At 42.5% G+C, this 21,784-nt stretch overlaps 1 protein-coding gene across 1 annotated transcript in view; it reads right to left on the bottom strand.

Annotated features, from left to right (window-relative positions):
* MGAM (maltase-glucoamylase) overlaps positions 1 to 21,784 on the bottom strand; it is a 239,787-nt gene that overhangs the window by 37,813 nt on the left and 180,190 nt on the right. The window contains exons 25-46 of the mRNA XM_055284278.2: positions 21,323 to 21,411; positions 18,851 to 18,900; positions 18,282 to 18,449; positions 16,697 to 16,849; positions 16,159 to 16,359; positions 14,233 to 14,387; positions 13,414 to 13,582; positions 13,053 to 13,149; positions 12,207 to 12,319; positions 10,787 to 10,912; positions 9,516 to 9,644; positions 9,150 to 9,260; positions 8,757 to 8,819; positions 6,425 to 6,559; positions 5,567 to 5,654; positions 4,627 to 4,765; positions 3,680 to 3,813; positions 3,527 to 3,561; positions 3,318 to 3,434; positions 2,414 to 2,562; positions 1,721 to 1,805; positions 505 to 561 (exon numbers count right to left, since the gene is read on the bottom strand). Of these exons, the coding sequence (XP_055140253.1) occupies positions 505 to 561; positions 1,721 to 1,805; positions 2,414 to 2,562; positions 3,318 to 3,434; positions 3,527 to 3,561; positions 3,680 to 3,813; positions 4,627 to 4,765; positions 5,567 to 5,654; positions 6,425 to 6,559; positions 8,757 to 8,819; positions 9,150 to 9,260; positions 9,516 to 9,644; positions 10,787 to 10,912; positions 12,207 to 12,319; positions 13,053 to 13,149; positions 13,414 to 13,582; positions 14,233 to 14,387; positions 16,159 to 16,359; positions 16,697 to 16,849; positions 18,282 to 18,449; positions 18,851 to 18,900; positions 21,323 to 21,411 (2,563 nt within the window). The remainder of the gene's footprint in view (positions 1 to 504; positions 562 to 1,720; positions 1,806 to 2,413; positions 2,563 to 3,317; positions 3,435 to 3,526; positions 3,562 to 3,679; positions 3,814 to 4,626; positions 4,766 to 5,566; positions 5,655 to 6,424; positions 6,560 to 8,756; positions 8,820 to 9,149; positions 9,261 to 9,515; positions 9,645 to 10,786; positions 10,913 to 12,206; positions 12,320 to 13,052; positions 13,150 to 13,413; positions 13,583 to 14,232; positions 14,388 to 16,158; positions 16,360 to 16,696; positions 16,850 to 18,281; positions 18,450 to 18,850; positions 18,901 to 21,322; positions 21,412 to 21,784) is intronic.

Raw genomic sequence — 21,784 nt, 5'->3', positions numbered from 1 at the left:
ATTGCCTAATCACTTGCTTGCCTTAGGTAATTACGTGCAGTGCCCTTCTTTGAGCATCTATGCTATGGAAGGACATATTTAATCAAAAGAGATAAAACGGCCTCTATGCTTACAAACTTACAGCGGGCAAAGATATCAACAATAAAAACAAAAACTATAGTTTTGCAACACAGTCTCAAATGTTGGCTACCATCTACCTTTACACAACATTGTAAATAGTGGTGATATAAGGAAATATTAAAAATTAACACAAAGACAACACCCACAAAAAACCAGACTCTGAGTGAGACGCTTTATGTGTTATTTCACAATGGTTCTACGAGGAAAGTGGTCTTTCCCCACTTGGAGGTGAGAAAACTGAGATTACAAGGGTTAAAGTGGCTTCTCTAAGACCACGCAGCAGGTGGGTTACAGAGCCAGCATTTGACCTAAGGTCTATTGGATCTAAAGCCTTTGTACTCTCTACCATATTCCCGTGTTGTATAAACGTTCAGAAAAACTTACCGTGTAGTAATCGTACCAGCGGGCTCTAGGGAAATATGCAGTGACATTTCTGGCATTCTAAAATGAAACACAAACAAGGTGAGGCAGTGGCACCATTTTCCAGGACAGAGTAACCAAACTGCTTAGGAAACAGGTGAAATAATTGTGATGGCTTTGGACCCAGCTGCCTCACGGCTCGAGAGGTTAGCAATTGGGGCAACCTTTTTACAGTTTTCTTTTTTAAACGGGAGATTTGTCTACACAAAACAAGTGGCTTTCATACAGCACTTTGGTATCCAGGACTTCGGAAAAAAATAAATCACTGTTCGCTTATAGACATAGACTTACCCCATTTCCTCTTAAAGAGACAAACAACTGAGGTTGTGTTTGGGCAGAAGAAAATTTTGTGGGTACAATAAGATTTTGGGGCCGGGTGTGCTGGCTCACGCCTGTAATCCCAGCATTTTGGGAGACCGAGGTGGGCAGATCATGAGGTCAGGATATCAAGACCATCCTGGCAAAGACAGTGAAACTCGTCTCTACTACAAATACAAAAAAAAAAAAAAAAATTAGCCGGGCGTGGTGGCACGTGCCTGTACTCCCAGCTACTCGAGAGGCTAAGGCAAGAGAATCACTTGAACCCAGGAGGCAGAGGTTGCAGTGAGCTAAGATCACACCACTGCACTCCAGCCTGGGCAACAGAGTGAGACTCTGTCTCTAAAAAAAAAAAAAAAAAGATTTGGGGGTGGTGCAATTAACTGGTATTTTAATCAGAAGCCTAATCAACAACAGAACTAAAGAAATGGCTTTTACTGCTGGGAGGAGCTCCTGCAGAGGAAGGGAAGGGTTAGCCAGCAGCAATACAAGTACACACATTGCCAAGCAATCCTTCTGAAAAGTAAAAGTGCTAGAGGACTGTTATAAATTCTTTACAATACTGCCCCCATCTGACCTTCTATTCCTTATTTTAGTCGACGAAGAAATGATTGTGTCATTGAATGAGGAGTTTTCTTCTTGATCATCCTATGAACCAGAACTGTTAGGCTCATTTTAAAGATGAAGAACTGAGGCCCAGAACACCTAAGTGATGGACTTCGGCTCAGAAGGAGAGGAGGAGACACAGGTAGAATAGGAAACCATGTCTCAGGACCCCCACCAGCTCAGGCCTCTTCTCCTCGTCCTTTTCCCCAAGCCTCACAGCTGGGATCCTCCCCCCGTCGGAGGCCTCCACACTCACCAGCTCCAGGACAGGGCTGACCAGGAAGGCTGGGCCCAGCAGGAACTGACGGTCTATGTCCCATGTCAGCTGGTCTGACACAAACCTGGAAAGGGAAACGAAGGTGCCCAACAGAGCCTCAGCCCGAGACTGAAGAAGCTCCTCAAGCTCAGATCCAAGTCAGAAATTGAGCTGCCCCTGAGCCATCCTGGCTTTTTTCCTAGGCCTGGCTTCATCAGGAGCACCCAGCCTCTGCTTTCCCCATGGGATGTGCCTCAAACTTCAGAAAGTATGGGATGTAGATGTGTTCTCTCCTATAAAACATTACCTCATTTCTTAACCATGGCACGTTTTAAATGCAAGGATGGCCCTTGTCCCTCAATTCTCTTGCTGAAATCCTTCTTTTGTGACCTGGGTCCATATAACCAAACTGCTACAAAAGATAGGCCTTTGCACAGCCAAATTAGAATGAAACTATTCTATGCCCTACTGCATCATTTCAGTTTTGTTCATTCGATAAATAGCCTTTTTTTCATGGCCTATGGTATGTATAACACTGTGCTAAAGAGAGTAATCAAGTACGGTTTGCGCCTGAGGAGCTCATGTCAAAAGGCAATCATGTCTTTAATTAGGAAGAGTTGTGTATATCAACTGCCACCACACAGAATGCAGTAAGTCATCCATTAGTCATCGGGATCCCTGCTGGACACTCACTCATGGAGCAGAGGCCGCACAACAGTGACACCCTCCATGTGGGCCTTATGCATCAGGGTATACAGATATGGCAACAGGGTGTATCTGGTCTGCAGGACATTTCTGGAAATGTTCACAAAAGCAGCATCCCAGGACACAGGGTCTTGTCTCTAAAGGAGAAAGAGAACAGTGTTTGGAGCTCGCCCTAGAATTTCTAGGGGATTTAAGAAGGTCACTGAAAGCATATTCCAACTGAAGATCACTCGCAGCTAAACAAAAGATAACTCTGCGTGAGGCCCAGAGAATATCCTTAATAGACTGGAAAGAGTCACTGAAGCTCTCCTAGGACAGCTGATAAAATTTCACTGTAAGACATTCTTTTTGGCACATTTGGTACAATTCTGCCTAAAATACATGGAAAAAAATAATAATCTAAAGAACACTGAGGAATATGGTTCATTGAGACACCAGGGCTTAACAATTTTTAAGGGTGCAGTGGCTCACGCCTGTAATCCCACCACTTTTGGAGGCTGAGTCGAGTAGATCACTTGAGCCCAGGAGTTTGAGACCAGCCTGGGAAATATGGCAAGATCCCATCTCTACAAAAAATGCAAAAATTGGGTGGGCACGTAGGTATGTGCCTGTAGTCCCAGCTATTCAGAAGGCTGAGGTGGGACAATCGCCTTAGCCCCAGAGGTTGAGGCTGCAGTCAGCCATGATTGGGACACTGCACGATTCAGCCTGGCCAACAGAGTAAATCCCTGTTTCAAAAAAAAAAAAAAAAACAAAACAAAAAACAAACAAACAAAAAAACACCTTTTTAAAAAGATATCCCAGGAAATACAGATTGCGTTAATTTTAGCTCAGAAATGGAGATTGTCTTTCAAGTGACTCAGAACACTGGAGGTAGAAGCCACTGTCCTACCCTGGTCCCAATGGTGTTGTGGTTTCTTGAGAAGGGGTAAAAGGCCCCCAGCTGCATCCAGCGAACACACATCTCATATTCAGCATCTTGAAAGAACCCACAGATATCTGCTCCTGTCTGAAACAAGAGGAAATAAAATGAGCCTGATGATGATTTCTGAAAGATGTCCCCACCTTCTTGGTGCTTAGGAGGATCCCAAGGACACTCACATAGGATATGCCAAAGAGGCTGAACTCCATCATGCCTGCAATGAGAAGCACAGCTGTGTCAGACCAGGCTCTCAGGACCTGCCTCCTCACCTCTTCCCCAAGGATCCCAACTCCCTGCCCTACAGGCACAGGCCCTGGAAAGGATCCACGCACCAATGATAGATTTCTTCAGCTGATCCCATGCGGCTGTGTTGTCTCCCAGCCAATGTCCTGCCCAGCGGCCAGAAGAGGGAAATGTGGAGCGGGTGATGACGACCCCTCGCTGTCCCGTCACCTCCTGCACGGCTCTGGTTGGAGGGGAAAAGGAGGTGAACTGAGGCCACGGCCAGAGAGTAAGGGCCACAGAGCTTCTGCTCCCAGAGCCCTTGAGACTAGTCAATGTTTGCTGCGTGACTGGAGGGAACATGGGAATCTGAGCTGTAATGGGGGCTCCACTGATCCCACATGATGGAGATAACGAGTCACGTGTTCTCACAGCGCTTTACAAAGAACTTCACTGTAGCGAACTCACTGGAGTGCCCCAAAAATAATAACGAATTACTACATCTTGCTATTGGTTTCCTCAATACTTAGTTTTCTACATTTGAGGAGGAGCACAGTGAAGATTATAAGATCGTCCTTAGGAGAATTCATACTATTCATGAGCTTGCGAAGCGGGACTGTGCTAATTCGGTGCAATACCAGTTACCGTCCACCAAGAATGGCCAAAAATAAAAATATCTCCAAAGACGATTCACTTTGAAATAAAGGGGAAAGATGCCCAGACCTCCGTGTTCCCTTCACCTCCTGTAACTAAAGCTATTGTTCCACCGCCTGCCCTGTGTGACCATTATGGTGTCTCCATGTGAGTCCTTCCCACCAGGATCATTAAGTTTTTCACTGGTGGAACCATGCCTTATTTAAAGCTGTCCTACTTTTAATCACAGGGCCTGGCTCCATGTCAATGAGCATTTGTTTAATAATTAAGAATCATCACACAGCTCTCATGAGAATCTTCTTAACCCTTAGAATGGGGAATGAAAGGAAAACTAGGGTAGCTATGTCAGTCACTGGCAATCCCTCCAGGTTGTGACAGCTGGAGAAGGGAGACAGAGACTCACTCGTATGTGGGTCTGGTCTGGGACCACCCGTACAGGTTGTGCACGTTGTAGTGCTGCACCGGGGAGCCGTCTGGGAGGATCTGCTGACTCTCCATGCACAGGGTCTTGCTGCTCAGGCCCCTGTCCCTGGACTCCAAATCTGAGAAGGAAGAACTGGTGAGGTGAAATCCAGCCCTGATTCTGTTTCTCCCTGACCTCTCTTCAAGGGATTGGGCCCTGGATCTTAAGACTAACTTCAGTCCTGCCTGTGTCGCTCTCCATCTCCCCAGAGACATGAGCACAGCGCCTCCAGCTCTGAGCTGCAATGGCGCCTGCTGTGTTTCCAACATCAAGTTCACTGAAGAAAGCAGAGGTGTCAGGAAGAACGTACAGCTGTCAAACACTACATGACAAGCTCTGATTTAGGCTTTTGACTTGCCAATTATATCCATAATTCTACGAAGAAGACCGCATTATCTGTCCTCTACAGTTTAGCAAACTGAGATTTGGAAATATTGCATAATCTGTGAAAAGTCACAAAACTCCTAGAGAGAACAATTCCTGAAGCCAAGATATGAACCCAAGTATAACTCCGAAGTCCATCAGCTCCATGATAAGGGGAAGCCTGTAATTTCCACTCACTGATGACACAAGAAATTCTTGTGATGGAATTCACATGAGCCTAAAAACTAAGAAACCCAGTTGTGAGAACCCTTTGTGCCATGAGCTCTGCTAAGTGCTTTCTGGACAAATTTCAAGAAATTTGCTCCGTGAATCTAGTCACTTGCACATGCCCGGCTGGGTAAAGCACGTGCAGAGCTTTTGTCTCTGGTCCCCAGTAAACCACAGCAGCCATGAGGATGTGCCCTGAGCTATGAGAGAACACCCCTGGCATTGGGGCTCCTCCAGTGTAATCCTTCCGGTCGTATCTCTGTCAGCCAAGGAGGCCAAGGCTTCTTACGTGGCATGTAGGGAGGGTGGTTCAGAGAGGCGTCCCTGCAGCCTGGAGAAACTGCCCCATTCACGAAGCTTGCTGGTTCATTCATATCCTAGAAATGCCAAACACAGACATACCTCACTTTTTAAGATAATTACATCCTGCCAATTCTGAGCCAAGGAAGCAGTGAATAAATTGTTCAACGTCCAGTAATCCCTGTAGATGCCAGCCCTGGGAGCTTCATCAAATCCTGGTGAGAACTGGCTAGAAAGACGACTTCACTCCTACAGAATGACTGGCTAGAGGGTTAAAAAAATAAATCTCTTTCCAGGTGGCTGTGAGGCAATCAAATTTCCAAGAAATTCCTAGTAAATTGCCTCCCAGGTTTTTTTCTGGTTTTTTCATTTTTTGAGACGGAGTTTCGCTTGTTTCCCAGGCTGGAGTGCAATGGTGCGATCCTGGCTCACTGCAATCTTTGCCTCCTACATTCAAGCAATTCTCCTGCCTCAGCCACCCAAATAGCTGGAATTAGAGGCATATGCCACCACACCCAACTAATTTTGTATTTTTAGTAGAGACGGGGTTTCTCCATGTTGGTCAGGCTGGTCTCAAACTCCCAACCTCAGGTGATCTGCCCACCTCAGCCTCCCAAAGTGCTGGGATTACAGGCATGAGCGACCACGCCTGGTCCCGCCTCAGAGGTTTTACAGTAGGAGTGTCAGGTCTATCAGGGCTGTTCCACTCCTGAGAGGATGAAGTGTCTGATATGTCCAAAGTCTTCCTTGGACAATGACTATCCTCTTGACTGAAGGTCAGTGGTACATGTACTTAGGCACACAAAGATAGACAATGCCACAGGTATACAGACACACACACACTTACAATCCACATGCCATCAAACTTCAAGCTCCTCTCTGGATTCTGTGGATTGTTGTATAGTTCTTCTATTTCCCTCTTCCACCACTTGGCAGTTGAATTACGGAAAAAGTCTGGGAAGGCCACATAAGCTCGATATAGCTATAAAAAATAAATATAATTTGTTTGTCCCACACAAATATATAAGACAGAAAACAGGCACTTACTGAGAATGCAACTCGCACAAATACTTGAACTGCATGGTGACAGACGGCCTGAATAGGGCCTAAACAATGTTATTAACTTATTAGAGAAGTGTAGAATGAGAGGAGAAATTAGTGCAATTTGCACACCTTCCCAGCATTTGGAAAACATCCTAAAACTGTTCTCTTCATATACACATGGATGATGACAATCAATGACCCAAACTAGTGACCTCATGCATTCGATGCCCAACCCTCAACGTCAGTCCTGCCATTTCCTAAGCACTCCTCAAACACAAAGCCAGGGAGAGACTGCAGACATGAGATGCATGGTAATAGGTTAGGAAGAAACACCCAGGGACTCCCTCCTATTATCATTCCTACTGAGAGAGGGGAGGAAGGAATAAGATTACATTTCAGGATATTAGACCAGTACACCTCAGTGTTTTCTACAATTTCAGAATCACATGACAACTATAGCTGTGTGGAAGATAAATTGAGAGGACTTAAAGAGGACGTTTCGACTTCCCCTTATTTTCCTCTTCCCTCAAATAATAAAAGCAGTGTTTTTACTTTAACCTGAAAGAAAGATTCAAGATACAACTTTTTAACTATATTATAGATTTTTGAGAGTAAGAAGTTTGTTTTATATTCTTCTGAGTGATATTTATATTGTCCACAATGCTCAGCTTAGAACCTGGCATAAAATAAATACTCAGTGTTTAATAGTGGGTTCACACCACTTGGAAGCAGCAAATAAATGTCCATACATTTTAATATACTCATGTTGTTTGTTATGGAACATTACGGTCCTTTGTATGTCTCAGTAAATAGCCTCCACTATGCTAATCACACCATTATAAGAGTTAAAGAGCTAAAGAAGGCTGGTGAGGAGGGTGGGGGAGGCAACAGAATGAGCACTTGGTCTAGGGGAGCTCCAGTTCTTACACACCACAGATAAAAGGCAGGTAGGAACCCAGATGTCTAGATAAGGGGCAGAAAAAGGAACATAAGAAAACAGAAACAGATCAACCTGCATGGGTCTGGCTGTCAAGGATGTGAGAAGACAGTGGGTCACATCACGGAGAATCTTGAGAAAAGTGGGCATGCCAGGGATGCCTTTTGTTAGGAAATGGAGGTAGAAACCACGAAACCTGACAAAGAGAACCTTTCACCAGAAACAGAGAGCTCCAGATCAGGCAGGGTTAGAAACAATGGGATGGGTGGGGGTTGGAGAATTAGAATGAAGAGATTATCAGCCACATCTGAATCAGAATTGTATCCCATATGGGGTACACGTGGGGAACCTGGCCAGCCATGATGTAGGAACTTCCCTAAGTACTGCTCGGATGACCCCTTCCAATTTCATAAAAATGTTCTGCCGTTCTCCAAGGTGCTGGCTTTGCCTGTCCATATTCAACTCTTGCCTTGTGGCTTCTGCCTTCACTTTCTCCACTCTCCTGTAAGGAGCCATGTATTCATTCAAGCAAGAAATGCTTAGTCAATCAGGAAAAAGATTCAGGTCCAGAACCATGGACTACTTGGATCCATTACAAGCAACAAACCGTCCCCAGGAGAGAGCAAGTTTTTACAATAAGGCTGGAAACTGAGAGGTAAAAGCAAAGTTGAGAAACCCAAGGAATGATGGGGCTTGGGGCAGGACTCATAAATATGAAGATGGAGACACATGTTCATGGGGAAAAAAAAGAAAGATATACAAAGAAAAAGACCTAGTCAGTCTTCGAGGGTTGAAGACTGTTTAAAAGGGATAACCAAGGCAACAACAGTAAGTATACCAGTTCAGAGAAAAGAGAGCACTTCTAGGAAGTATTGACCAGTGGAAATTTCTTCAGCCTTTGGAATCTGACAGCCTTGGAATTGAAATCACCACTCTGTCACCTAAAACTGTGGACAAATAATTTAAGCTCTCTGGTATTAAATTCCAAGGATAATAATACATATCTACATCCCAGTGGCCAGTAAAGTATTACTACATATAAAGTAATGGGCATACAGACTGACACCCAAGACACATCCCCTAAGTGTTTCTCCCTTGCCAAGCCCATGTCCACGGTACAGGCATATCCACAATCCCAGGAACAGCTGTCCCTGCTTAGAAACCCTGACTGCACCCAAATTTACAAAGACCCTTTTACCTCCACTTGGCTGTCCCAGTCTAGAGACCCATTCACAACAACATCAGGAAAATCAGGCCAGACCTATGGAGAGAAACACGTTCAGTAGCAATGCACTAGACAATTTCCCTTACATAGTATTTCCTAAGAAATTATTAGATAAACCATGCTCCTAGGAGCAATAATACTTTGACTATCACGTAGGATTGACATAAAAGAAAAGTGAATTCCATAACACGTTACATTACCTTAAAAGTCGTTAATTGTATCAACAAATATTTATTGAGAAAAGGAGAGCTTCTGACCTCAGAGCCCAAATAGAAAAGGCCAAAAATGACATACACAGGCGTGTGTCCCACTAACAGTGACCCACCCTCAGGCTAGGGACTAGTGGATCATCGCTTAGGATTATACCTTTCCCCAGACAATGTCTCCATCATTTGGGTATTTGATGAAGACGTCATCCTCTATGCCCCGAGTGAAGGCAGGATAGGGCTGTGTCTCATTGCCAGAAATGGCTGGATCCTGAAATCAAAGCATAAGTCAGCTGGGAAAACCAAAGCCAGAGAATGAGGAGAAACAGAATGAAGGAGAACTCCTCCAGGGTGAACTCACTGGCTTCTACCCGCACGGTAGAGTTTCTGTGAGTCCTGGGAAATACACATTTCTTACTGCACTTCAATTTATCTACTTGCAACATGGAAATAAAGCATAATGCTTTCTCCACCAAAGCCCATACCTGCTCCCAAACAGAACGCACACATTCACATCAGGACTAACCAGAATGAGGATGACCCGCATCCCATCAGCCTTCATGCGATTGATCAGAGCTGGAAACCCAGCAAACTTGGGGCTGAGGGTGAAGTCCAGCTGCCGCTCCATGTAGTCGATGTCTGAGTACTGCACGTCCTGCGGGAGGACACGGGGAGCTGAGTGGCTGCTGCTGTACACGCCCAAGCTTTATAGGAGAAAAACCCTTCACCACCCCTGGTGGAATTCCAGACAGATTCTTGTTGATGCTTTCAAGTCCCAGCTCTGCCATTTGTTAGGTACAGGTGCTGGGAAATTCACTTAATTTTTCAAATGTTCAGTGATAAGATAGAAAAAAATCAAAGTCAGCATAAAATAGGATGAGAATGTTTATCTAGCATGGCTATTCTGAGGATAAGAAAAAACAGTGATTTGGAAAGTGCTTTGTAAATTGCCACTATCCGGTGTGATTGTGATGACCTCCCCCAAGAGGCTGCCCCTGGTATCAGTGGTTCATGTTTAGGAAAAATACAGTTAATTATTCAGGGTTAATGGTAAATCTACTACAAAACAAAGCAAAGATGTATAGTTGCTTTGGAATACGGAATCTTGAGCTTAATCAAACACAACATTCTTCCTGAGACTGTAATGTTGCATTTCATTATCCACTAACGGAAACACTACATTCCACTAATGGAACAATTGTAAACAATAGAAAAGTGGGATAAAATTAAATATGGGATGGTTCATGGGATCAATTCTCTGATGATTTGGTCCCCTCCCATCCTCCAGGGAAGGATAAGGTTTATTTCCATATGTATGACATCTGGAAAGCCATCCCAGGATCTGTTTAATCCATCTGTTATTAGCTCAGAGCTGATGCAGGAACTGAGGTTGTATTCACATATACAATTGTCTGATTGATTTGTGGTTAGTCTTTTCAAGAATTAAGTAAAAGAACTGTGGGATATTATTTATTCTTATGGAACCAAGGACTTTTTTGACTACATGTTTTAAAGTCATGTGAAAGAAATGGAAGGAAGCACGGGAGAGCAGAAAGAGCCCTGGAGCCAGCCTATCTCCCACTCTGGTGAGTCATGGTGAGTCTTGAGCTGTCATCTCTGGAAGATGGAAACAAGTGCCCTTACCTATATTGCCGTGCTGGGGTGAGGCTAACTGTGATATTGTCTGAAAAAGAACATTATGTATTTATAGAATCCCATAAACATTAGACAAATGAACCCAGACATAGAGGCACCTGGGTTAGTTTTGAAACTCCAGAGCTATGACTGAGAACGTACATAAGGGATCTGGGCAGCCACCATCTCATCATACAAGCTGGCGATCTCAGAGTCGTTCTGGTAGCCATAGCGACACAGCTGGAACCCCAAAGACCAGTAAGGTACCATCACAGGCCGGCCAATCAACTAGAAAATAGACAGAAAATATCAGTCTTCAGAACAGAGGCACCAGATTGAAGTTTTACATCAAGCAATAAGAATATTTTTCGGTGCCCCAAGCTAGTCAACTAACTAATTGAAATCCAGACCAAAACGGACAGGATACACAGTCACTAGGATACTTGGAGAAAGCTTTCTGCTAGACTTGAGCTCCTTCTTAAAAATTATGGAAAATCCGATGTTACTCTATTCCTAGAGACACTGTAAGTAACTGGTTAAGAAGCCCAGAATCAGAGACAAATGCCTGGCTTAGCATACAGGCTCCAATCCTGCTAGCTGCGTGACCTTAGGCAAAAATTAAGTAATCTCTTAGTGCTTCAGTTTCTTCATCTGTAAATAACGGATAATAATAGCATCTGCCTCGTAATGTTTCTGTGAGGCATGAATGAGTAAATATGTGTGAAGTTCTCTAACATGCAGCAAGTGATAAATCAGTGATGTGCACTTGGTAGTATATAAGTGTCTGTTGTTGCTGCCACAACCACCATGGTCACCATCACCATCATCACTGCCACCATCATCACTATTTTCACCATCACCACCAGTACCACGATCGTGCCCCCACCACCATCATTACCATTATCATTACCCTTCGCTACCATCACCACCACCCCGACCACCACCCCAACCACCATCCCCCCCATCAACACTATCATCACAACCACTATCACCAACATCACACTCCTCACACCACCTCACTGTCACCACCACCACCACAATGACCACCATCAGCATCATCACCATCACTATGACAAACACCATCGTCAGACCCACCCTTGTCACCATCACCACCACTATCACCATCATCATCACCAACACACCCATTACCACCACCCCCACCACTATCATCACCATCACCAACACCACTACTACCACCATCACTATCACCATTCCCACATCACTATCACCACCATCAGCCCCTAGCACCATCATTATCACCATTTCCACATCACCATCACCACTGTCAGCCCCTAGCACCATCATCACCATCAATACCACAACCACAAATACCACCACCATCACACTACTATCACTACCATCACCACCACTACTGCCACTATAACTTCTGCTATTCTGCAATGCTTACAGAGGCTATAAATTTAATGGTAATTAGAATGTATTTTTTTTCTTATTCTATAATCTCTCTACAAGAAAGACCAATATTTCCAGTTATCAACTGAGAGTTATACTAATGAATGTGGGCTCTGGCACCCAGGATGTGCTGTATAAGTACTTGATAAACAATTGGATTTCCCCCTACCTCAGTGTACTGCTGGGTGACAAGCTCTGGAGTTGGCCCCAAGAACACATAAAAGTCCAGAACTCCCCCTGTGGTACGGTATGTCAAGGCAGGCAGGGGCTGGAACGTCACATCTGAAAACGAAGAAAAATGCTAACCCAGCTGGAAACTTTCCATGTCACGAATCACCCCTGAAATCCACACATTCCCCATCTTCCTGCACCCTCCCTGTCATAGAGTGGTAAGAGCAGGCATTTTCTATCAAACTCACATAGAACTGAAGAAGATCAGTGGAAGTCTACAGGTCCCATTCCTGGATTTGATTCTCTTTAGGGTACTTTACTATATTTTGTCATTCTACTCTTATAAAATTATTATTTTTTACATTTCAAGTTTTATGTTAGATAAAGAGATACATGTTCAGGTTTCTTACATGGGAATATTGCATGATGCTGAGGTTTGGGGTATGGATCCCTCATCCAGACAGTGAGCATAGTACCCGATAGGTAATTTTTCAATGTACCATACACCCTCATACCCCCAGACTAACTTCTCTGACCCATAGTTTTAGCCTAATTCAAATTATATAACTGGCTCCCACGAGCTGACCTCCAGGACATTTGGGACCCATGTGGTGTTACTATCCCTTCTTATGTGATTTATACCAAAATAAGAGTTGGGTTAGATCTTCTTATCACATGATACTAGACTGAAATAAACAGAAAGGCTAAGCACAAGAAAAAATAAACACCAATGCCAGTAAAATGAAAAGTTTGAATTCAAGGAACAGTTAGGCTAAACACATTCTAAACTGACTCAAGCATGATTGGTATCTCCCCAAAATAAGGGAGGTGCTGATGGCCTTACCCATGGCATTGCTGTTCAGCAGGAGCACTCCATGGGCACTGCCGTCCTCCTCCAGCCCCATGTAGTAGGGGTGGACACCATAGGAATTCTTCTTGTACTGGGGGGTCATGGGGAGAAGAAGTAGGAGTTTAAAAGACATTATGCCTGAGAAAGAAACTCAACAAAAATGTGCTTGCTAAGATGAATCTAGTTTTCTCCATGAAATAAACTAAATACATGAAACAAAGGAGCCTGAGAATTGGCCCACTCGCCTAAAAGCAGAATGTGATGACCAAGTAGAGTTTGGGAAGATGAAGCCCAAAGCCTGAGCAGTGTGGGTGGAGAGAAGCAGAGACACAGATCCCAAATGCTCTGTCCTTACCCCTGGGGGCTGGTCTCGGGAGAACATCCCCCAAGTGTGCCACTCCAGGTCTCTCCTATAGGACGTGTGCTCAGTTTCCCCAAAGCCGTAGAGGTACTTGGAGGGGAGGCGGGTGGAGATGCGGATAAACATGTCATTGAAGGTGAAGCCGAGGAGCTGAGAGTCCCAACTGAAACGCAAAAAGGCAGATTTGAAACAGAAAATGGGCTTTTCTCTCTGCTTCCAGCAGCTGACTTTTCAAGGACAACGGAATGCTTGATTCCTACCCAGAACCTGTTCATCTCCCAAACAAAACAGAAACTCAATTTGATTAAAATATCATAGATATCCTCGCTAAAAAGCCCAGGAGTTATTCATCATTCTTCTGTTTCCCTCTGTCACTGCCTCCTTTCAGTGGTCCTCCACAATACAAATCCAAGCACTCCTCAGCATCTCAGCTGGGACCACTCCACACTAGCACCGCCTTCCACCCTTGCACCCCTCAGTCCATTTTCTACATAGCACTCAGAGTGATATTTACTTATTATTTGTTGTCATGAGAAGAGAAACCTCAGCTGTTTATAAGGAGCAGCACATAATTTAGAGAAGGCAACCCATAAACATTTGTTGGATGAATCCTCAGGCACACTCAACTGCCTCAGTAATTATTTCTAGAATGCTAAAGATTTCCTGTAAGAACAGGTCTGAAGGAAACAACTCATCCATGCATCAGGAAGTGGACAATGTGATGTTTTGAACCAGGATAAATCCAAGGACAATGGACCTGGCAGCGAAGGCACAGGTAGCCATCAACTCTGAGTCACACTAGAAGCCACTCACATTACAGTGCCTGTACTCTTCCGGCGTATTTCAATCCCAAATGGATTCTTCTTAACGAGGACATCATAGAGTTGACCCTCAGGGGTGCTGGATGGCACGCTGGGTATGCTCAGAGGGACTGGAACTTCATACCGATTGTTGTTGGGATCATAAATCTAGGCCAGAGGAAATCAATTTTAGGCAAGAATAGTACTCTTGAAACCTATACCCTTAGCAGAACCTTTTCTATTTTTGGACAAAAAGTTCAGACGCTATGTTTCTGTCTTCTTTATGATATCTGAGATTTAACTAATATATCAGATAACAATGTCAGATTTAACATTTTTCTGTCATTTCTCATTATTAAGGCCTCTATTACATTAATATACCCAATGGGACATTGGTGCTGACTTGGAAAATCATTTTGGAATCAGTGTGGTATTTATGAATATGTTACTTGTTATTTTCTGTGGGTATATGAGTATATATAAATACCTTAAAATCGTTATGAGTTCAAAAAAAAACCTGTCTCCCCAAAATGAAATCTATTTGATTAAAATAATCAGAATGTCCTTGCTGAAAGTGGTATCTAAACTGATTCATGAGTACCTACTACATCTCCTGCCTGACACTGCACAAGACACTAGGAATGTGAGCTGAATAAGGCAGTGTTACGATTTTACAAAATTCACATGCGAATGAGAAGTGAAAGAGAGCAGCTCACAACACCTGGGTGATGTGTGCTAAGGGAGAGCTATGTAGAAGTGCTGTGAGATTCTAGAGAAGGAAATGCCTAACATTGTTTCTGGGAGACTGAGATGGTCTCACAGGAGAAATACAGTCTAGGGTATTAAAAGATCGGTAGTCATTAACCAAACAAAGAAAGGAGATCAAGTCATTCTGGTGAAGAATAACAACCACGAAGGCAGAGAGAAAGTGGGCCAGAAAGAGGCAAATATTTTGGAAAGAGCTACTCTATGGTCAAGAGGTAGAGTAGGCAATGGTTAAGGCTAGAACTCCAAGGAAGTTCATTCACTTCAAACCCATTAGGTGCCTAAAACGTGCTAGTGTTATGAGGAGGGTACAAACATACAAGAGATTCTTCTCTGCATTATAGGATGAACAAGAACTCAGAATTCGGGTTGATATCAGATTGTAAAGAACCTTTCAGGCAATGTGACAACGTCCTGACCACTTTCACTTACTCTGTCAATAACATTACAGCGCTAGCTATCTGCCAGGCTCTGTAGATTTCAGAAGCACAAACAGGAAAGGGCACATTCCTGTCCTTGAGAAGCTTAGTTTAATAGAAAAACAGACATAACAGCTAGTCCATCCCTAGTCCTCAAATGCAATTAAATCTTGGAAAGGAATGAAATTACTGCACATTGATGGCCATTTTACAGAAATCTCAAATGCAGCATCCCAAACTGAACATATCATCTTACATTGATCAGGCACAAACTTTTTCAGTATTCCTATTCGAGTTAATGTCAGCACCATCCATATTAAGATGCAAGCTAGAAACACGGCCATCATTCTTGATTTTCCCTCTCCATTGTCACCTGCTTGCAATCGAGAACTAGATCCTATAACCCAAATTTCTCAACCTCAGACAGGTCCACTGTTCTCCACCTGCATTCCACTGTCTAGTCCAAACCTAATCCCTCACACCTGACCTGCCTAACTGGTAGCCTCCCAAGTTGTCTCTCCGTACCCACTCTTGCTCTCCCAACCATTTTCCCAAGAGTAGCCACAGTAATCTTTTCCAAATGAAAATTAGGGCAGGTCTCATTGTTCCCTCAATGATTTCTCAATGCTCTCTGAATAATGATCTAGTCTATTGTAGCACGATTAACTTATTTTAGGATTCTGTGACCTAGACCAATAAAAGGTAATGGAACTGAAAAGGGTCTAATCACTACCTGATACATGTACTGTGTTTACCTTGAACTGCAGCATTTCATTCTTATGGTAAGTGACATCCAGGCGAAGGAGGTTCACGGGTGTGGAGGGGAAGGCATTGGCATAAACAGAAGACTTTAAGGAGATGTCAGCTGTGGCCCCATGGGAATTATACTGAACATCACTGACAGAGTATAGGTCATTGACAAAATAGCAAAAAGGGACTCCAGAAGAATTGGATGCCTGAAAAGTAAGGCCAAAGTCATAGATCAGCACAGCATGTGGTCTTACAGTTCTCTAACCTAAACAGGGTTAGTAAAGTCATTTTATATGATGATAAAACTAGCCCATCACTTATCACTCGGTAATAACATAAATTTCAATTCCTTGTCTCCAAACAACATATTCATTTTAAAAAGTTTCGCACATGTCCCCACCTACTCGTCACATCCAGATCATGTCCCTTAGGAAGTCCTTTCTATGGATTTTAAGTAGTTATGTACGTACCACTGCTATGCTTAAGAAACTACAGATTAGGTGTGGAGATTTTTATGCACATGAACCCCTTCAGCATGGTTACCTCCCAGATACAGCCACGGGCAGCGCAGTTTTCTGCAGAAGCACCATTCTCATCAGGGTAACAGTCTATTTTTTCTTCATCCCTTATCTTTATGCTCCACTCCACTGTGTATGCTTCTCCCAGGAGAAGATGGATATCTGTGATAACAGCGACCTGTAGGAATGCGGAAATCACAAGGAAATTCATCTTTGGGAGACAGGCCTTGTAAGATCTGAGGCTTTTCTTTAATAAAAAAAAAAATAGAAATTAGACCAGACTTTCAACCATCCAAGCAACATATGACTTTAGCTTATAAGAAGAGAACTGCACATTGGGGGAATCTATTTAGCAGCAACAGGTCAAACGTCTCCACTCTAGCACAATCTTGTACATAGCATAATGAAAACAGTTAGGTCAAATAAAACCTGTTGTGATCACCCCTTATTCTTTTCTGCCCTGACTCCTCTTAGCCCGCTTTGAGATGACACATGGTGTCATCCTAAAGTGAGCTGATCCTCTTGCTCTCCAATCCCCAAACCAGTATCCCCCATTGGCGTGGAGTGGTAGAAAGAACACAGCAATAAGAATCCTATGACCTGGTTGTCATGCCCACATTTCTGTAGAATGTTGGACAAATGATTTCTTTTTTTAATTTTTAATTTTAATGAGTATACAGTAGGTATACATATTTATGGGTTATATGAAATATGTTGATTCAGGCATACAGTGCATAATAATCACATCAGGTTAAGTCAGGTATTCTGTTTCATTTCTTTGGGTTTCAATTTTAGCAACGGCAAAATTGAAAAGTTGAGAAAAACATTATATTTCTTTCTATTTCTAATATCCCAGCGTGTTCATTTCTCTAAGCCCAAAGACTCCAATTTTGAAACCTTCCTTGAATACCATTAGTTCAAATATTTAATATTTTTCTATATAGTTTTCTTATCTTGACACTTCTTTAAACAACACTTCCCAAATTAAAGTTTTCACTTGTCTGGATTAAAAAAGTCACATTCTAAAGATTATCATCCTTCTCCTAGTCTCCTCCCAATCTAAACCATCTTGTACTTCCCTGTTCTACTAGTCCCCACCCCACACTCTCACTCCCAACAATGCTCACACACAGTAGCACAGCCTTCATTCAAGGATCAGTATGAGACTGCTTGAGAATTAAATCAAGTTGGTACCTAAGACCCTCCAAAACCTGACCACAAGTTTCCTATCCAAACTGGTCTTTTCCAAATACCAAATCTTATTTGCGCTAGTCATACAAAATTCACAGTCTAATAATGTAAGGCTATTCCCCACTTTCCAACTTCGCTGTTCCTGTGTCTCCTCATCATTATTATTCTACTTTTGGGAAAAGCAAGTGAAACCAGCTAGAGAGACGGGAACATTGATAGGCAGAGAAGGGAATAAGAAGAAAAATACCCAACTCATTCTAGCTCTGGCCACCTCATTTTTTTCCCCAGCCCTCTCACTTCCCCAAAACACGCCTCAAAGGTGCTCTGGTCCTTCGGGGACCCATGCAGCCTTGGCAAGAAGGAACATCATGGTGCTATGAAGAATTCTCAATATACCATCTCAACAAAATGGGTTTTACCTTCAGGTTAGAATCATAAGTGACTGTAGGAGAAGTCTGACTTGGGACACCATTGTGCTTCACCGTAACATTGCTAGGTTCCTCCGTCCCAAGAATTTTAATTTCATTGAATGCTAAATTATTGGGGTCCTTATAGGTTGATTGTGAAATATTCACCTCCAAGCGGTTCTGCAAAACAATTAAGTCCAATTGTGCATAAAGGTATGCCTGTAATACACAGATTCTCAAGTCACTCAAATATTCCATTCCAGACCGGATACCCCCACTGCCCTGAATGCCTCTCTGCTTTCTCTACTAGTGTGTGCTCCAGAAGTACAACATTATTTGGATAATCATCTAATTTAAAACAATCATAAAAACACACAGACATTTAAAAACTGTATTTAGAAACACTAGCTGCTATATTAATGCTTCCTTTTGAAAACATCGATGAAATCATAAATAGAAATGTGTTCACCTATTGCCAATAATGCATATAAAGTTACAAATATAATCACACATACAAGCACAGATGTGCTAATGGTCAGTCCAAAGCCCACACCTAAGATTCATAAAAATATGCTACTCACTTGAGTGACAGAAAACTCACATAAAAGATACACTTTATTGGCCACAGTATCTGAAAGCGAGAGAAAGACAAGTCAGATTCTGGCTTGCCCACCACAGAAGAACAGATTTCACCCTGCCACTCCTTTCAGCTATGTCTTGTCGTCACACATAGCAGTTTTCCTTTTCCTTATGGAAGAATAATTTTCAACTGTATATGTGTATCACATTTCTTTATTCATTCATTCATCAATGTACAATTAGATTGTTTCTATATCTTGGCTGTTGTACATAATTCTGTAATGAACGTGGGAGTGAGTATATCTCTTAAAGATACTGGTTTCATGTCCTCTGGATATACACCCAGAAGTGGGATTTCATGGGATTATATGGATGTTCTGCTAATTTTTTGAGGAACCTCCATACTGTTTTCCACAATGGTTGTAATAATTTACATTCCCACCAACAGTCTACAAAAATTCCATTTTCTCCACATCCTTGCCAGCACTTATCTCTTATCTTTTTTATGATTTCCATGCTAACAGGTGTGAGGTGATATCTCACTGTAATTTTTGATTTGCATACCTGTGTCGTTTATTGATTTGAGCATCTTTTCACAGGCCAGTTAGCCACTTGTATGTCTTCCTTGGAAAAACACCGGTTCAGTTCCTTCACCCAGTTTTTAATTGGGTCATTCAATCTTTTGCTACTGAGTTGCATGAGTTCCTTATGTTTTTTGTATTAATCTCTTCTGAGATATATGGTTTGCAAACATTTTTATCCATTCTGTAGTTTGCCTTTTCACTTTGTTGATTGTTTCTTTTGCTGTGCAGAAGCCTTTTAGTTTGATGTAGTCATGCTTGTTTATTATTTTCTATTATTTGCTATTTTGCCTTTGCTTTTGGTATCGTATCCAAAAAGTCATTGCCAAGACTAATGTCAAGAAGGTTTTTTCCTGTTTTCTTCTAGGAGCTTTACAATTTCAGCCCTTACGTTTAAGTTTTTAATTTTACTTTGCACAGTAGCAAAGATATGAAAATAACCTAAGTGTCCATCAATGGATGAATGAAGAAAGAAATTGTGGTATATATATACAATAGAATATTATTCAGACATAAAAAGAAGAAAATTCTGCCATTTGCAACAGCGTAGATGAATCCAAAGGACATTATACTAAGTGAAATAAACCAGAGACAGAAAGTCAAATACTGCATGGTCTCACTTATACGTGAAACCTAAAAGAGTTGAGCTCCTAGAAGCAGACAGTATAACAGTTGTTCTTAGAGCCTGCAGGTGTGGAAAATGGGGAGATGATGGTCAATGGTACAAACTTTTAGTTATTAGATGAACAGGTTCTGGGGATCCAGTCTACAGTATGGGTGGTGATGGATGCGTTCCTTTAAACAGCTGTGGTAATCATTATACTATGCCTATACATATATCAAATCCTCACATTGTCCACTTTGAATATATTTCATCTTTATTTGCCAATTAAATACTTTGCAATTAAAAAATAAATATTTAAATCTACATATTGGATTAGACGGACAGGAGTCTCAAAGGCCAAGCCATTGTTTTTCCTTCTCTTTCCTACTGGAACATTGCAAAGCTTCCCTTCCAAGGGCTTCCAAGGCATATGCCTCAAGGGAATCTATTTCCTAAACTTGAAGCACGGGAATTGTTAGTATACTGGATCCACAAATACGATAAAAAGTATGTAGGTGAGTACACACTACAACAGTATATTTTCACTGCCTCACTGGCAGGGGCATGATTTCTGTATCATCAACATTTGCTCATAAGAATTTTAGGAGGAAGACATTAACAATGGGTTACTGGAACAGTCTTGAAACCATCTCTTCTAAGCACCCATTGACGATAAAAAGAGAGCCTATTGGCCAAGCGTGGTGGCTCATGCAGAGAGCCTATTGGCCAAGCGTGGTGGCTCATGCCTGTAATCCCAGCACTTTGGGAGGCCGAGCCGGGCAGATCACGAAGTTAGAAGATCGAGATCATCCTGACTAACACAGTGAAACCTCATCTCTACTAAACATACAAAAATACAAAAAATTAGCCAGGCGTGGTGGTAGGCACCTGTACTCCTACACGGGAGGCTGAGGCAGGAGAATCACTTGAGCCTGGGAGGCAGAGGTTGCAGTGAGCCGAGATCGCGCCACTGCACTCCAGCCTGGGCAACAAGAGCAAAACTCCACCTCAAAAAATAAATAAATAAATAAATAAATAAATAAATAAGAGCCTATTATAGATATCACTGGCAAATAGGAGAATTGCCAGAGATAGAAATGTATTTTTCTTTCCTTTGTAGGTCATCTACCACTACCTCTGAATGGTGCGACCAGAAACAAAATACTCAAGTGACTCTTGCTACTGTGCCTGCTGAGATTTCTCCCATGGCTGAATGACCAGCAGGAGTGAAGGACCATAAGTCACAGGTGCAGGTTGGGAAACAGCAACATTATCGTAACAGCGCTCACCCTTCGTTTCCCCATCATCCCAGAAAAGTTCTCCTTTTGCTTCTTTGTTCTCATCTAGGGCAATGATAAGACCAAGAGGGTTCTTTCGACTGTGGGGAACAGGATTCAAGAGACAAAGACAGGAGTCAGAGAATTTTGCCAACTGAGCTGAGAATGTTTCCATCAAATTTCAAATTGGAAAAGTTACTAGCAGCAGATGGTTCTGCTTTTCTTCAGGCACAAACACAAAATTGACAGGCGCCCCATCTTTAATATCAACAGTGTCACAAGAGATAGAAATACCCCCAAACACTAACAATAACACCTATGTTAGAGGCAAGAATTTAAGCACCAGAGTCTCTGCAATAGCTCAAATAAAAGCTGCTTCTGCAACTACTACTTAGAATACAGAGTGTGAGAAGAGAAATAAATCTTAGGCAATAGCTGGTTCAGTTATATCACTTTAGCAATGATGCCCTCAGT

This window comes from Symphalangus syndactylus, chromosome 6 (genome assembly GCF_028878055.3).
Source record: "Symphalangus syndactylus isolate Jambi chromosome 6, NHGRI_mSymSyn1-v2.1_pri, whole genome shotgun sequence".
Classification (NCBI taxonomy): Eukaryota; Metazoa; Chordata; class Mammalia; order Primates; family Hylobatidae; genus Symphalangus; species Symphalangus syndactylus.
The sequence above is the reverse complement of the archived record's forward strand: the minus strand, read 5'-3'. Positions and strand labels throughout refer to the sequence as shown.